Raw genomic sequence first — 17,855 nt, 5'->3', positions numbered from 1 at the left:
AAAAAAAAGGCAGGATATAAATGTAACGGATAAATTCTCTCCCCTGTAGCATTCCATTTGTAAGTTTGTTTAAAATACGATGACTCAATAGGACAGGGGCAAATTCCATTTTGGGGAAGTTTCTGAAGGACCCATTCCAGTGGCGGGCACGGCCAAAAGCAAAAGGGCCAGGGCCGGAATACCGGAATATTTCAGTTTAAAGGTCTTACTACCAGTAACCAAACCTTAGGAGACGAATTTCAAACTTTTATAATGGAGGTGGGGGTGGGAACTGCACAAAAGCCAAGAAACCACCGAACAGCTGGTGACTGGAGGAAAGGAGGTGTGGCCATTTCAGGAACTCCTGAGGGCCAGTTTTGGCCCCTGGGGCTTGGGATTCTGCACCCCTGTATAGAACATCAAGAAATCAGAATGGCCGGGGGTGGGGGTGTTGTTGCACTGAGCACACACATAATTTTACATTTGAAATTCAAAGCCCATCTTGATGATTGCCCTCTTAGTTTAAGGGAGCCAACCAGGAGGGATGCAAAACGGATTGCAATGTGACATCTGAAGCAAGGCTGCCTTTATATTAAAAAAAAAAAAAAAAACACCCTGCAGTCCGCCTTTCCACAGTTACAGTACTACCAGGTGATTGATGAGAGGTTTTAATTTTCACGGTTCCATAGAACTCAACAAAACGGCGCCATCTTCTGTCTGCTTTAATAGTGCAACATCCCGACTTAAATAGATAGCTCATTATTTCCCAACCTTTTTGAGATGGAATAACCAGGAAATACCTCTGGATGCACCCTGGAGGTTCATAAAGTCACCGCAAACTTCCGTGAGTGAGCAATCTCAATAGCAGGATGAAAGCTCCGTGTGAAGAAGCCTTAAGTTTCTCCTGCTTTTCTGCTGAGGTAACTTTTCTACAACTTGGGACACATTGGGTAGCATCCAATGTTAGTCCTACTTACAGCGGATCCATTGAAATGAATGGGACTTAAATTAAATAAAGTCCCATTCATTTCAATGGGTCTACTCTAAGTAGGGCTAACAATAGATACTACCCATTAAGTTACTGGGCCTCAGTGCGCAACCTGCAACTGATTTTGTTAGCTTCGTTGCTGAAGGACTGGGAGCGGGCAGCTTTTGCAAAGGCTGCACGGCCTATTTCTTCTAGGAATGTTTCCAGAAGTAACAAGGAGCGACAGCATGGGCCTGAGATCGAAGGCGGCGGCCCGCTTTTGCCCCCGGCGGCGCTTCCTCCGCCCCCCAGCCCTGAAGCGCCGCAGCAGCCTGCCAGCAAGACCCCAGCAACCGCCTCTCAAGCAAAGGGGCGGCGCTTCCTTGCTCGAAGCGGCCGGAGAGGTTAGCTGAAGCGAAGAAATGCAGGGAACGGACGGTAGGGGGCGCGTAGTGGAAGCGGGACGCCGCGCATAGTAACCTCCGTCGAATTGTCAAACATTGTCATGGTTAAAAGGGCTGGAGAGAGAGGGAACAGGGATCGCTCAGGTAATGTGAGCCATAAGACTTTCTTCTCCTCATTATTTCTGTGCATCAGAATTATCCTCATTTGCTAGGCTTTAATTGATACTTGCTTGGGTGATCCTCCCCACCGTTAAAAAAAAAAAAAAAGCTTTCTGGTTGCTCTTTAAAAAAACCAAACCCAGATCCAGGCTACAGAAGATTGTCTGATAACTTCAAATGAATAAAGCAAAGCAAGCTTCCCACCCTCCTTTTATATATATATAAAATCATCTTGTTTGCAGACTGGAGCGAGAGCATTTTATGTTCGAAGACTGCAGGAGCATAATATGCAGAGAAAGTGCAATGAATGTAGCTGTCACACCTATAAATGGTTTGAAATGTAGCAGAGGAATGCAAGGTTTATCTGACTAGTGTTGCATTTGCTTGGCTCTGTTTAAGAAATTGTATCTGAACAACAGAGCTTTGGGAAGGGGTGGGGGAGGAGGGCAGAGAAAACCTCTGCTAGTGTTTCAAATCACCACCACATTGTATTTTAATCACATTTTCCAAGATTTGCGTCACTATATTTTAATGCTTTAAGCTAAAACCACAATTATGTAACCTGGGTAGGGGGAAAAAATAGAGGGTGGACTAAGAAATCTACAAATGGACATGTTGATTTTATCTAAAAAATAGTCTTCAAATTGCAGATCTGGGCAGGTTTAGGAAACCTACAAATGGTCATTTTGATTTTATTTAAATTGAAGTGTGCTGCTTATCATGCATTCCCTTATTCTTTCCTGATTCCCCCTTCATACTGAATAGTGTATATTTTGAGCAAGCACATTCAAGGAAGTGAAATGTGCTTTAAACCTATGAAGAGATGGGTGGCAGGCATGGTTCCCTTTTATTATTCCCTTTGAATGTGTCTGTCTGTCTTTCTTTCTTTCTTTCTTTCTTTCTTTCTTTCTTTCCAAAGGATGGAGTACTATATGTTAGAGTTGAAATGCTACATTTCAATTAATTTTGCTGCCTACGTAGTCGCTATTCATCGGATAAACCTTATTAAATTTTTCACTAGTGAACAAAATTTTGACAGCATTGTAGATTTATATCTAAAGAGCTAATGCAAGAGTGGCAGGAGCAGGAAGAAGAGCTGATGACCTTGGACCCCAATTGAATGCAAAGAGAGGCAGTGGCCCTCTCCTCTTTGTTGCACTATGTATAGGCCTGAGAAAATAATTCTACACAAAACTATGTGGCGTTGTGTCATTCAGTTTTAAGAAAGATTTGGATCACTCCCCCATCCTCACCCCCAAGTAAAAACTTTCAGATGTATCTAGACAGAAACGTTAACCCTTCAAGTATATTGGTTCAATCTGAATGTTTTCAGAATTATCTGTTTTGACTCCCTTGTTTTTTTTCCATAGCAGGCCCAGAAAGAGACTCCCAACTGCTTCCCATTTCATTTTTGTTTCTTACCAAAAGTAAGACTGCGGCTGAATTTAATCATAATCTCTTGTAAACATGTTTTTCAAAGCATTTCTTTGATTATGATGTGATCTCAGGGGGATGGCCACTTTTGTGCCTGTCTTGAATGTGTTACTTAGAAGGATAACACCCCCCCCTCCCCACAGAAATTCATGGTCCTTACTTCCAAGTAATGAGTGAGGATCAGGGTGTCAGAGGCTTTTTTCTTGCAGATTTGCTGCTGTAGTGGAATGTAGAATTTCCCCTACTTTTATAGTAATAATATAAAGGCTATGATTAAGTTCTTTTGAACACAATGGTACATACTTTTGAGTAAACATGCATAGTATTGGGTTGCACATAGCCAACTTGTAATTTAGGATTTTGTTGCTACGCTGCCCATTCAGAATGCCTCTTTTGAAAATGTCCTGTATCCATTACAGCAAAAAATTATATTCATGTTACAAAAACAAAACCTGGCCTTAAAACACTGTGTTTGACTTTAAGGCTGCAGTCCTGTACTGACTTGTCTGGGAGTAATCCCCATTGAACTCAATAAGACATACTTCAGAGTAGGCACGTATAGGATTGATTTAGATTCCTGCATTGAGCAGGGGGTTGGACTCGATAGTCTTATAGGCCCCTTCCAACCCTACTGTTCTATGACTGCTCTCTCAAACCTTATCTGGAAGTAAGTTTCATTGAACAAAACTGGTTTCCAAAGTAAATTTGTTTGAAATTGTAATGCAAGCCTGCATCTGCAATTTTCAGTCTTCTTACTCTAAAAATAGTCCATTGCTTTTAGTAAGATTACTTTACAGTAACTAACTTGTAGACTACAGTCTGCCTCTGGCTGCAATCCTAAATACACTTACTTACTAGGGATTATGCCCATTGAAACCCATGGAACTTATTTCTGAGTAAACAAGCATATAATTGTGTGTTTAGATACCTGTACAAGATTATATTACTAACAACACAACTCTGCATGTTTATTCAGACCAAAATCCCACTATGTTCAATGCTGTTTACTCCCAGGTAAGTTGAACACAATAGGACTTACTTCTGAGTAAACATACATCAGACCGGGCTGCTACTAAGAAAGAGAGCTAAGTGAAATTTATGTTATGAAGAGGAAAGCTAGTCATAAATCAAATTCAGACTTGTTCAGTTAAAGTCATACATCTATTTTGGGAAGAGTTTTTAAAGCAATTGGGAACAGGTTTTATTCAAGATGAAATATTTTGTATTGTGGTTGGCATTTGAAATTTCCCATATAAGTTGGAGAGAATGGCCTCCTGCTACACTTTGTTCATCCTCAAACTCTGTAAAAAGACAAAAAGAAAAAAACAATGTGCTCTCCACTATTAACAAACAAATTTATTAACAGGAGTTGAGTGTCTGGCCTCCCCACCATTCTGTAGTACAAAAGTAAACCTTCAGCCCTTCCCACAATCTGGCTAAGCCAAAGTACTGAATCCGAGTACTCTGATTTGTGTTGCAGAGGGAAACGTTCGTGTCCCACTATGTTGTTTTTTGGGGTGGGGGGGGAGTTCACACCACAAGTCCCTTATCCCAGGTCATTTCACCCAAAGGGTCATTGGTTGGACTACACTAGGTAGTGCATAGCTGGCTAGGGCTACAACCCAAAGCAGACTTACTTGGGAGTAAGCCCCACTGAACTTGATACAACTTACTGATATGCATGCCTAGGATCCCGCTGTCACAAATAGAAATTCTGGAGAAATACAGAGACAACCTGTGCTTTATTTAACAGACTATGTGGGGGAAGAAGACCGAATTCACTTCACTGTGGGCTGTCTAGAAATCTACAGAGTGGCGTGTGTTGCAGCAGCCACCCACTTCAGGTAAATATGTAGTTTGCAGGGGAGGGGGGGTCAGGGAAGACATTCCTCATTTTTGGGTCAATAGAATTATCTTTTGCGGGGCTGCGGGAAGGGGAGAAATGTGTTGAATTTAATCTCTGCTTTGTCTGAGCGTTTGGGGATGCCACAGCACATGGACGCAAACTGTTCGCCCTGACTAATCACTTGACCCTTCACGTAGGAGTATGCGTGGTGCTTCTGAGCTCAAGTGTTGGGGCAGAGGGCAGACCTTTCTAGGGATAACCCTTAGTGAAAGGAGGAAGGGGAGGGCGCGACTAAACCTCCCTCTCGTTCTGTAATAACCCTAATGGAGCCAACTGTTTCAGGATTCCGCCGTGGAACGTTCCCGGGAGCGAAGCATTGTGACGTCAGCGCACCTACTAATCCTGCCTGCTGAGGGGGAGCCTGGAGCCATGAGGTCATCGCAGCGGCCACTGTAGCTATCCGGAGAGCAGCAGCAGCGCGAGCAAGCAGCGCGAGCAGCAGCCGCGGCTTCAACGGGGGTGGGGGGAGGGGAGCTGGCCCGAGCAAGGCCGCCCGAGATCCCGCAGCCGCCCTCCCGCTGCAACGGAGGCTGCCGCCGCCGAGTTTCTCAGCAAAAGCATGGAGGTGGCGGCGGACGCGAAGGAGCCGCAGGTCGGCTCCTGGCTGCCCGTGCTGGTGGAGCAGATGGTGAACGACACCCTGGTGGTCACCTTGAGCTGCGGGGAGAAGCGCTTCACCGGGATTCTCCTGGATTGCACTAAAAAGTAGGAACATCCGTTGCTTTGATAATGATAATATATAGACAGATATTGTTTTTATTCCCCTACCTCCACTACAAAATACGTCCAAAGGTGTGGGGGAGGGGGATTGCTGCTGCCGAGAAGTTTGTTGTCTCCACTGGGGCCTGCTGGAGGGCGAGGGCACAGCAGATGGGCAGAGGGCGGGATTAGGCCGTAATCAGATTAAAGAGTTAAAGTTGCATGGCACATTGCAGCGGGGGAGGGGAGGAAAATCCTGGGCGGGGGGGGGAAGGGGGGCTGCGTTTTCTTCCCCCTTCTAAACGGGAGATGTCTGGTTTCATTTTCTCTTCGGAATCCAGCGTGGAAGAAATGTCTTCCTCCCTGAAAACAAGGCAGTTTCTGCAGGAACACGACCGAGTCCTCTTTTAGTGACGTTTTAAAAGGGGACTCGTCGCCTCTTCTGAAAAGGCTGTTGAAATGGGCCATACTTTCTGTGGGCATAGGCTCTTTAAAAAAGAAAAGAAAAAGAAAGGTGTGTCATGGGGCGGGGGCGGGTGGGGGGAGGATTATTGCCTTCATCTTTCAGTGATCAAGCTAGCAAACTTCTGGGAACAGAAAAGATCAGTCGTCATGGTTGTAACTTTGCTAAAGTTCTCTCCCCCCCCCCCTTTCTTTTCCTGATGAGGTTCCACTTGTGGTGCTGGTGCGGCACAACCTCATGATGTCACATGTTGCCATAATTACAGACTTCTTTGTTCAGAAATATTGCACACTTCAAAAACCTTTATCTCCGGTTGAAACTGCCCCAGCTTGCCATTTTGATCTTTTGGGGTGGGGGCGGGGTTACATTTAGCCTCCTTGATGAAAGAGTGGGGTGTGTACGGGCCTCCTTGAGAGTGAGTGAGTGTGCATGTAAGAAACGTTATACACAAAGGAGAACAGCAAAACTCAGTCCTCTCTCCTTTCCCATCTAGGACATTATGTTTAATGAAACGCCTGCTATTGAAAATGGTGCTTGTGCTGTTGTATATAGAGAGTGATTTTATACACATGTAATATTTCTATAATTGCCTGCTTTGCCGTATCATCAAAATGAAAGATTTGCATATGTAATAAAAGACATATCCTATTAGCTCATTAAAGTGTATATTCAAGTCTCTCTAATAAAGGAAACCAAACCTGGAAAAGCGTACAGAGATAGAAAACTAAATTTAACAGGTCTTACTGGCTAAAATGCTACTTTTTTCTAAAAACCTGATATAGCATTCATTCTCTCTCATGCGCCCACTCCTTTTCTTTTGTCCTAAAACAGCTAAAACTTATTTGGAATACATCCACTGCACAAAAATGGAATTCTAGAGTGTCTGTGGCAGAGATCACAAGGTACTTGTCAAATGTGGGCTTTTCCTCCCCCATTTTATTTTCTGAGTGGAAATTATAAATAACTGCCTGCCACTTTTGGAGGCCCCAAATTCATTTTTCTTAATGAAGACTTAGTCTTGGGTGACAGCGTCCTTATCCCTCCTCCCTTCCCAAGAGTCTGCAGCCGTTAGCCTTTGACAATCATCCTGCAAGCATTATCTCATAATTACATGTGCCTGCAACCATAAATAGTAAAGTCATGTGAGTTTAGCATAGGGCTTCATGTGAATTTTAAACATAAATATTATTTTCTGAGTGTACAGTTTTCTCCATTCTAAACAATATTCAGATAATTGTGGATTTATAGGCCTCTTTCTCCCCCCCCCCCATTGTCCAGGCAGCTAAGTTAATGTCGCTGATATTGTCAAATAGTCCTTCCACTATGTGGCCAGGCGTTGCTGCAGCTGTATTGATTTCTTTCTGGCATTTGAGACTCTGAAGCAAATTAACATGGGCACAATGCACTGGCAATCTTTGTGTGCAAGCCCCATTGGAACGAATCAGAAGTGTGCAAGACTGGAGGCTCTTTCAGAAGCCCTACTAATTTCCACAGGACAATTGTATGAGAATATAAGAGCCATGCTGGATCAGACCAAAGGCCCATCTTGTCCAGCATTCTGTTCGCACAGTGGCCAACCAGCTTCCTGTGGGAAGCACGCAAGTAGGACATGAGTGCAATAGCCCTAAATTGGGAAGAAGGGAAAATTAAGCTTTGCTGTTCCCTTTTGTGCATAAGATCATTGCATATGCATACATGTTTGATTGTTATATTTATTTATTGCATTTATATCCCGCCTTTTTCCCTCTTGCAAGGAACCCAAGGCAGCCTACATGATCCTCCTCCTCTCCATTTTATCCTCACAACAACCCTGTGAGGTAGGTTGGGCTGAGAGTCTGTGACTGGCCCAAAGTCACCCAGTGAGATTCCATGGCTGAGTGGGGACTAGAACCCAGATCTCTGGGCTCCCAGTCCAAGTCATGTTGCTTTTTATGCCAGCCCTCCTCTTCCTCTATATAAACCGTTCTTACATGTGAATGGTTTCTAAGATGATGTTCCTTCATATTTTTATTTCTTCAAATTTCACTTTATATGTCTTTTCTAGAAACATTTTGGAACCAGCTGAATTAAACCTTACCATTTATCTTTTTGTGATGAAAGAGGCTATATGAACAACACACGGATTGTGGGATTTGGTTATTATTTATGATTATATATCTGTGGACTTAAATGGGGTAAGACCATTGTTTATCTAGCCCAGTGTTGTCTGCTCTGACTGGCGGCATTTCTCCAAGACTCCAACACAGGTTCTTCCCATCACCTGCTACCAGACCCTTTTAACTGGAGATACACGGGATTGAACCTGCAACCTTCTGCGTACGAAGCATATGCTCTGTCACTAAGCTGTGGCCCCTTCTGTATAAGAAAGAAGGTTGTACTTGAATTCAGTTTTTAGAAAAAGAAAAAAAATCATAATTGCATCTGCTAGCTTTTGAGCTCATCTGACTTATTCGAAGAAGAAATAATAATTTCCCCAAATAACAGGGCAGAATTTGAGGGGTTTAGAAAACATCTCTGCTGATGTTCTTGGCTTGGCTGGTTGACTGTTTTTCCCTAGCAGCCTTCCTGGATAAAGGCAGTGTAAAGTAAACCAAATCTTTGGGTTGCTTTTTTAGTACAAGGCTTAAATAGCTTTATCTCTTGTTTTCTTTTCCAAACCACCCAGACAGTTCAAAAGCTTTGTGCCTGCCCACTTGAAGCATGCCTTTTCCCCCCTCCTCCCCCTTGGTTTTCCTAACCTTTTTTCTGGTCTTTCTTTTCAGTAGGACTAAGATGCTTCGTGTTTAGTTTAATATACTTCTTACCCGGCCATATGTCGCAGGTTGATTTAGTTGGCCTGTTAACATATTGCTCATTCACAAATTCCCTGGTAAAGGAGAAAGCCTTAAAGGTTGCTTGAACTTGAGGCAGCACTCTGAAAAAGATGGAAACTGAGTAAGGGTGAGAGAAAATCCAAAATGAACAAAAGGTGAAATCTCTCACTAGAGAGTAAAGCCAGACTGAAAGTGGAGGGAGAAAGAGAGATGTATGTAGAAATCAATGCAAATGGAAACAAGTAAGAGTAGCAAAATCTGTGTAAAAGAAGTAACAAGATACTAGGAAGATTAAAAGCCATGGGAATGATGAGGCTGTTAAGAACAGATCTGGGAGGCTATAAAGAACATAACATAAGAACGTAAGAAGAGCCATGCTGAATCAGATCAAGGGTCCATCTAGTCCAGCAGTCAATCAGCTGTAGATCAGGAACCCACAAGCAGGACAGGACTACAACAGCACCCTCCCAGCCATGTTCTCCAGCAACTGGTGTACATAGGCTCACTGCCTCTGGTACTGGAGGTAGCACATAGCCATCAAGACAAGTAGCCATTGATAGCCTTTTCCTTCAGGAATTTGTCTAACCCCCTTTGACTGCCTATATATGATGTGGGTTGGGAGAGAGGGAGAGAGCCCCTTCTCTTTCAAGTGACTGATAGGCAGGGTAGTTTCTAAACTGTATGTATCAAGTGGCTTACATTGAAAGGAAACTTTTTGAGTAGGCCTTGGAAAGCAGCTGGATTTCCAGCAATCCACCATTTGACTTCTTGATCTCTTGTGGCCAACAAATTTGCATGTTCTCTTACCAGTTTCCCACATTCTTAGATCTAGTTTCTGGCTGCCTATATACTTAATGGTGATTTAAAAATTATATATATATATATATATATATATATACACACACACACACACACACATACATACACATACACACATACATACGCACGCATACATACATGCGCTTATATTACAGGCAGGGGTCCACAAATGATGGGCTGGCTTCCTAGTCAGCTATTATTTATGGTCACTACCCTCCTTTGGTACATACAGAGGGCTTTGGAGAATAGCAGGGTTTTTTTCTCATTTGTGTTGCTGCTGGCAAAGGTAAGAAATGAGAGTTTCTCTTGCTACATGGAAGAGACTGCTGCCATTTCCTACCTTCTCCAAGTGGCAGTGCAGATGAAATCTCTAGGGAGGGGACCTGTATACTATGTGTCCTGCTCTTCAGAAGGCCCAGTAACACTGTACCCTGGCAAGCTGGAGAATGGCTCTGTGGTCATCTGATTATAGCTTCCCTGCATATGGAGGTATGTGGAGCCAGCTTTACAACATAACATCCCTGGCTTCTTTTCCCACCGCTCTAATGCACCAGCAGATATTTTTCCTGTCAGATTAAATTTTGGGTAAATATACGAGAGAAGATGAGCTTCTGTGTCCCACCCATCCCTTCTTGTAGCCAAACTGGTTTCAGCAAAAATTCTGGGTAGAGACAAGGCAGTAATGGGAAGTCCTTCTCTCTTCTGCCTGTGTTCGGTTCTTAGGTTAAAAGTTCTGCAAAATTTGACCCAAAAATGGGTCAGGATTTCCAGTAGCTCTCAGTCTGCAAATACTTTTGGCTTCCCTCCTACTTGTAATTTTGTTCATTTGTTTCTCATCTTAACATAATGTCACTGTGAATAAACTTGCAGGGCAATCCTATGCATATTAACTTGGAAGTAAGTTCCACTGAAACCCATGGTACTTAACTCCCAAGTAAGTATGCATAGGATTGTAGCTTTACTGGGACTCTGTTGTGCTTTGTCGATGGTAGGATCTCTCTGGTGACAGATACCAAATGAGTTGGGGGAGATGAGGGGGAAGGCAGGAGGAGAGGAGAGTAACATATACTGTATTATAAGAGGAAACGTGGAGGGGCAGATGTGTGCAGAAGTATATCAGCAGTAGCACCTATTCTTCTTGTACCAGTTGGAAGGGATTCACGGAAGGATTTTGGCTACTGAGAGTCCTATGGTAGGCACTTTAAAGCTTAGCATGTAGGAAGGCGGTTGCCTGTATCCTCCAGCCACACAGTTAACTCCTTTGCAGCTTCCCAAGCCGTTGCAGAGGAGTAAACTTGGAGTTTGTCCCTGTGGTAAGAGGCTACAGATGACTGCCTCCCGTGGTGATGATCACTGGACCTCTTTTCAGGCATTCAAAAGTGAGTCCAACAAACAAGTGTGTGAGTGCTGGAAGGAAGAATTGACATTACGTCAGCAGGATCACACCACACGGATGTGCATTGGAACGTCTGACAGAGTCCCCTGTCCATTTACAGACATTCTAAAGAACATGTGTGTGGTGGCGGTTCCTGGCCACCCCCTGCTTGTCTTCATTGTATCCACTTCTGAATGCCTGAAAAGGGCATGTGAGATAATTCTTTCAAATGGCGGCCAGTGGGGCTTTCAGTTCTCTGAATCTCTCTCTTTGGCAGACCAAGGAAACTGCATATGCCTTTTAGCTGGAGAATATTGGTAAAATGGACAGGACCTCTTTTTCCCCTCCCCTTCATCTTGGGTTTGGGACATATGAAGTGGCTCTCTACTGAGTCAGATTGTTGGTCTGTCTAGCCCAGTTCTGTCACTTCCAGTTGGGAGCAGCCCCCCACAAGCTCTGGCAGTGGCCCTTCCAATCCTTTGCAAACTGGAGATGGCTAGGGGTTGAACTTGGGAACCTCTGAAGGCAAGTCACATGCTCTGCCACTAAGCTGTGAGGCATGGCTTGCTGCAAGTAGTGTAGTGTTGTGGAAAGAGTGTTAGGATTGAAGCAGGGAGCTCTGAGCTCAAACCCCTTCTCAGCCATGAAGCATACTGGGTGGCTTTGGGGGGAAAGTCAGAGACCCTGTTAGCACATCATGACAAGCCACCGTGGGTTAATCGCCTGCGGGGCTCCACGATGCACACTAGTCGCCATCTTGCATATGCAGAATATGCACAGCCTAATGGGTTGTGGGTGGTTTGTTAACCATGCCAACAACCTACCCTCGCTGGGCTCACACAACACAACAAGCTGCAGTGTGCCCCCGCCACAGCTTGCATATGCAAAATGGCAGCTGGCATGTGGCACAGAGTCCCCACAGGTAAATGGTGGCTTATCGTGGCTTACCGTGTCATTTGAACCAGGTCAGTATGTCTCAGCCTAAACTACCCCTCCACCCCCCACACACGCATGCACACACAGACAGGGTTGTTGTGAAGATAAAATAGGGTAGTTCCATGATCCATGAGCTCTTTCCTAGCAAGGTAGGATAAAATTGTGATAAATCTGTTCAGATGGCACACAAGCCTGTATATAAGACTTGCTGTGAGTAGTGCTTAGGATGGAGCTCATCCAGCATAACATATCTGTAATGCAAACATCACAAAGTACATAACAATATCTATACAGAAACCAGCGAGCTTGTCGCTGAAGGAATTTCTGCACTTTCGAAACCTTGCTTTGGTGATGAAGGGTGCGTGCAAACTGGCACAGTTAGGCAACTGGGTATTCCCAGCATGTGATGTTCAGTACTGTTTCTGCTAGTTTTCGTGTCTTAACAGAACCATAATGGGGGGAAGCTTCATTTCCCAAGCCTCTTTGTAACATGGAGATATTAAGTTCTCCAGGGTTTAGGGTTCTATGTTAGTCCTAATGATAGGCAGATGGGAGAAAAAGAGAAGAACCAAGGCCTCCACTGCCTTGGTTGTGAATGCCACTGTCCAGTCTGAAGCATTTGTAGTAATAAGAATGAACCTGAACATGTAACATAGTTAAATTTTTCTTAACACTGGATAACTGTTACCTCCTTGCCTCCAAGTTAAAGGGTGCTCCGTTCCAAGCAAGCATGGTCTGTGGCACCTTTCACTTTTGGCACTAAGCGCTGAACAAAAGAGAAAATGGAGATCAGTCCATGAAGACAAAGCAGAGGTTACAGAAGTGAAAGTTTGCCATTTTAAAGAGGTATTTTAACAGTTGTTTATAATAGTTTTAATATATATCTTAGTCATCTCAAGTAGAGGGATGTGGCTTTTGAAAGGACCAGGCCTAGTTATTAGCAAGCTTAGTCACTGAACAGGTAGGAATTCAAATGTGTTCCTATTCAAGTCTTTCCTGTATTATTTACTTAGCCGGTATTTGCATCTGCCCTCTGGCAGAGAAGCTAAGGTTTTGGAGAAGAACATTTATCCCTTCACAAGAAAAAGGTTTCTAAGGGTGGAACGGCATGTTTCCTTGGTGAACACCTGTTGTGAGGTAACATATGTGTAGGGGGCATTTGTAGAGGAGAATTGGCAGGTAGGAGTACTTAACTTTCTGCTCAGCTGTTTTCTGTGTGAATCCCACCTGGCTATGTTTTTTTCCCCCTCAGCCTGGTTTACTGTCAGTTTCATAGCCCAGCTTGGAGAGGCTGAGAGGTGGTATGTGCGCTTTAAAATGGCCTCTGCAAGGAAGAATCAGCAGGTGGTGTAAGCCCTTCTGTCCCGCTAGCCAATTCTGCCTTGCAGATGTATCCTCATGCATCCCTTTGCCTTACAAAGATAACATGTCATTGAGAACCCTCAATTTTATACCTGTGTAGTCTTCAATATGTACTATTTATTCTGATAGGATAGATCAGCACATTAATTCAGGGGTCTGTACGCTGTGCTAGAACAGCATTCCTCAACCTGGTGCCCTCTAGATGTGTGGAGCAGCAGCTGGGGGATGATGAGAGTTGTAGTCTAACATGTCCGGAAGGCACTAGGTTGGGGAAGGCTGTGTTAAAAGAATAGAGTGCCCTAAAATAACTAGAAAAATATTTCAAATTCATGGTGCCAATTTGAGGTGTTTTTTTTAGGGGGCAGCCTTGTGGTAGACTACATAGTTACTTGAGGTTGCATCATATACCTAAACTAGTGTGTGTCACCACAGATCACTTCTTGATGGCTTCCATTTTGTGGTATTTGCCTGATAAGAAGCGACTAATGCTGATGGTTTTGCCCTTCAAGTTACTAAGTGATGTCAGCAGATACCAAAGAGTGTTCATATATTACATTATTCATGTGGTATCTCAGTCTCTCTCTCACACACAAGCTGATGGGCCTCTTTTCCAATGTCACACTAGCACGAAAGGGTCTGACAGGTTTGGAAGGATGGTGCCCTCATAAGTGGGCAAGCTGCTTTCTGTGGCCTTTCTGCTAAAGCCAAACTGTTTTGTTGAAAATTTAAATTGCACTGAGCTAAATGTCTCATTTTACTTTTCAGTTTTTAACCTGCTTACTCCCACTTTTACTCTGTTCCTCAGATCTACTTGGTCAGCACTGTTGTGCCAATAAATGAAACTGGGACAGTGCTGGAAGTAGATTCTGGTCCCACAGTCAGTGCTTGTACTGAGTATGTAAGTGTAAAATCGCTCAGCTCTAAGGATTACATAGAAAATCTGTTATTTCGATGCTGGACCCCAGCTGACATAGGTATATATAGGCTGCACATAATAGGCACACCTTCATGAATTTTGCATACATCAAGCCACAATCAATAAAACGTCTTTATGGCTTTGAAGACTGTTAGCCTATATTTGTAGGATTCCGAGTTCTGTACGGTGAATTTGTATGGCTTCGTGTTTTACTTTAGTGCAGGAGTGTGGCCCTCCAGATGTTGTTGGACTGCAGCTCTCATCAGACCTAGCCAGCATAGCTAATAGCGAGGAATGGAGGGAGTTGCAATCCAACAACTTCTGGTGGACTACACATTTCCCTATCTCAGTGTCACTTTAAAAAAAAAATCCATCTCTGCAGAAAGATAAGGCCCATTCACACCTTCTAATCCAGTGAGGTGGCAAGCTGGTCAGTTTGCTGTCACTTAATTTCCTGTTTTGAGGGAGAAGGAGTACATTGGTGTATGTGTTTCTCCTCATTTCTCATGTGGTGGTGGTGTGTGACGTGATTGGCCTGCTCCCTTACTGCACTTACACAATTTAATATTGACTTTGCAGAAGCGGAATGCTTGGCTTCTATCCATCGCTATTGGTCCCCACATAAAGGATTGAAGGGATGTGTTGCCTATCCTAACCAAAGCACAGTGCAAACAATTGGGAGAGGAACCGTAACTCAGTGGTACAGCACCTGTTTTTCATTCGGAAGGTCCCGGGTTCAGTCCCTGGTATCTCTAGTTGAAAAGATCAAATAGCAGGTGGTATGGTGTGAAAGAGCCCTTCCTGAGATGATATCTTAAAATATGTTGGAAAAGCAAGAGGTGTGAAAGAGCCCTTCCTGCAAAGAATGCCTACAGAGAGGGCAGGTCCAAGTTTGTGGCCCAGGCATTTTGAGGACAAAACCGTCTCAGTTTGCACGCGTGTGTTTTCAGGCAACTTTTCTGAAGCCAGCAGCAGCAATACATTCCTTGCTGTGAAAAACATTGCCTCTCTAATTCACAGTTCTTTGTCATGATCTCGGCAATAATACTCTCTTGGGGTGAAAACTGTTCACAAGTTGAAGTATTTGTTTTTTGGCAAGTGACGACACAATTGAGGGTATTGTTCTGTTCTGTGAGGCAATATTATATGGCTAATGCCTTCAGAATCAGATCAGTGCACTACGGAGTAGAGTACAATTGCTGTCTTAACACTTACTTGCTGCGCCGTATGCTTAGTGAAGGATTACAGCACTGTACCAGGAGGGTCAGGGGGTGGGGGAGCTGTTTCTGAACCAAGAAAACACATGTTGACCTGGTTTCCGTGATCACTGTGGGTTAAACAAGCCACAGTGGCTTGTTTAAGCCATGGAGCATGCTGGGCACCATTTGCCTAATCACCTGCCCAAGCATGACTTCTCATGTAATCCGAACCTGGGTGACATAGCTTGCTGGAGGGGAAAACTACCCTCAAATAAGCTATGGGCTGTTGTTGGGTTATTTAAGGTTCCCCCCGCCCCCACTCCAACAAGCCATTCTGCCCAGGTTCGGACAACATAAGCTGCTCCCGGGTGAGTGATTAGACATATAGCGCCTGGCACACACCACAGCTTAAACACGCCACAGAGTTCCACCCTGTGGAACTCCCTCCCTAGGGAACTCTGCCGTGCCCCCTCTTTAATGAGCTTCTGCCGTGCATTAAAAATGTGGTTGTTCAGGCAGGCATTTGGGATAGGTTAGGGTATTTTAGAAAATGTTTTTACTGTAGAATTGTATTGTTTTAAACTGTTTTATTATATACTTTGTACATTGCCTAGAGTGGCTGGGCGACCAGCCAGATGGGCGATTAATAAATTTAATACATAAATACATAAAACAAGCCACTGTGGCTTGTTTAGCCCATGGGGATCATGCAAATTGGTGCGTTTGTACTCAAAAGTATTGTACTGTAGAAATTAGACCTATTTGCATAATTTTGATTTCAGTTGTGTGTGTTGTTTTTGCCAAATTACTATTTTGCCAAGGGACTGATGGGATGGGGGGAATTAAGGGACAAGTTGAAGGTATAATAGGGAGCACAGTAAACATATGGCAGAAGAGAAGCAGTGTTTCAGGTGTTATTACAGTGAAAAGCAGATTTTAAAAAAATTAGATAACAAAAGCTTCTTGAAGCTAAATTATTGTAAAGTTTCAGTGAACCTTTCCAAATTTGATGGGTGGAGTCAGCATAGTCTCTTATCCTAATATATTGTTCAAGGGCACTGATATGCTGATGGATTGTCCCTACCTGCAGAATATTTCCATTCAGTGGATGGAGCCAGTTTGTGAATGCCAAGGAATAGGTGAACAAACTGCATCCTTCCATTGAAACAAATGGAGCAGCCTGCATGTGTCTTTGCAAGCTTTTGAACACATGCAGGCTGAAGGAATAAAATGTTGTTCTGCTCAGGCCAATCAGAAATAGACATTTATCTTAATTAACCGAGGCCCGAGAATACAGTTTTAGGTAGTTATTTTTATGAAGCTTAATTAAAATTTTGGAAGCCGTTACTGTACAAAACTACTGCCAAATAGGGTTTGCATGCTTTTGTTGGTATATTCTAACTTTTCTACTCTTCTGCTTGTATACTTTTATCAGTGCCCATCAAGCTTGGGTGGAAATCTTACAAAAGCAGCTTTGTGTCCCCAGTGAGTTCAAGAGGCCAGGTATAATTGGTTCAAAAAAACCCTATGGTGCCAGCGTAAGTTCTGTAAATGACCTTCCATTTGAGGCCATATAATGTATCTTAGTAGACTCATTTCAAGGTGACACTTTTATGGAGACCTGTGACCCATGTTGCATACAAATCTTTTCCCCAGGCACAGAAACTGCACTCCTGAGCACTGTTGCTGCCTGAATTTGACCCCTAAATTGCAGATGTGAGTACAAAGTGGTTGGTGCAGTCTCTTGACCAGAGAGCTGAGCTTTCAATTGCTGGCTGCCAATATTACCTCAGTCTCCCCTACACTAGGCTTCAGTCAGCCAAATGATGTGTCAGCTGCTTTCTCGGTGTCCTGCTAATATTGTGGCAGCTTGTGAGTTCTTCTCTGTAACTTCCTTCCTTCTGTAAAGATTCAGGTTCATGCCCCTGCTTCCTTTTCATTTGTATAGGACAACTTATTCAGAGAAATTTTGATAGATTAATCTTTGTTCTCGGCAGTTAATTGATTAATCTGTCACCACATTTTGCATATAGGTGAAGACAAGTTTTCTGATTCTGAAACAATCATAGAGTTGGAAGGGATCTCAAAGGTCACCTTGTCCCTCTCCCTGCCAATGCAAGAAATTCACTACTAGAGCAGGTATCTATCCATCTTCTCCTTAACAACCTTTGATGAAGGCAAATCTTTCAGACAAATAACTCATACTACCACTTTGAGTAGTGTAGAGTAAACATTAGTAATGTTTAATCAAAGGCCCTTGTAATTTGAATCCATTGGTTCGGGTTCTTTGGGTTGGCCAGGGTTTCCAACGTGTTGCCTGTGGGGACCTCCAACAATGTCCATGAAGCTTTCCACTCCCTGCTCCCTCAAATAATTATTTTTAATAAAAACCTTGAAAAACGATAGGGTGCCAGGTTCTCCTTC

At 43.6% G+C, this 17,855-nt stretch overlaps 1 protein-coding gene across 12 annotated transcripts in view; it reads left to right on the top strand.

The window, feature by feature from the left end:
* Nucleotides 1-5,212: 5,212 nt before the first annotated feature.
* PWWP2B (PWWP domain containing 2B) overlaps nucleotides 5,213-17,855 on the top strand; it is a 79,611-nt gene continuing 66,968 nt past the window's right edge. For 8 of the 12 annotated variants that reach the window (XR_014789437.1, XR_014789434.1, XR_014789440.1 and 5 more), the window contains exon 1: nucleotides 5,213-5,554. Coding sequence is in view for 5 of the 12 variants with exons in the window: in XM_084845929.1 (XP_084702055.1) it covers nucleotides 5,409-5,554 (146 nt within the window). In the remaining 7 variants the exon portion in view is untranslated. The other 4 variants (XM_084845934.1, XM_084845932.1, XM_084845933.1 and 1 more) reach the window with 4 other exon arrangements.

The sequence above is a fragment of the Heloderma suspectum genome, chromosome 3 (assembly GCF_057233095.1).
Source record: "Heloderma suspectum isolate Gila_16-S chromosome 3, 16-S_ref, whole genome shotgun sequence".
NCBI lineage: Eukaryota > Metazoa > Chordata > Lepidosauria > Squamata > Helodermatidae > Heloderma > Heloderma suspectum.
Note: the sequence above shows the minus strand (reverse complement) of the source record. Positions and strands in the feature narration are given on the sequence as shown.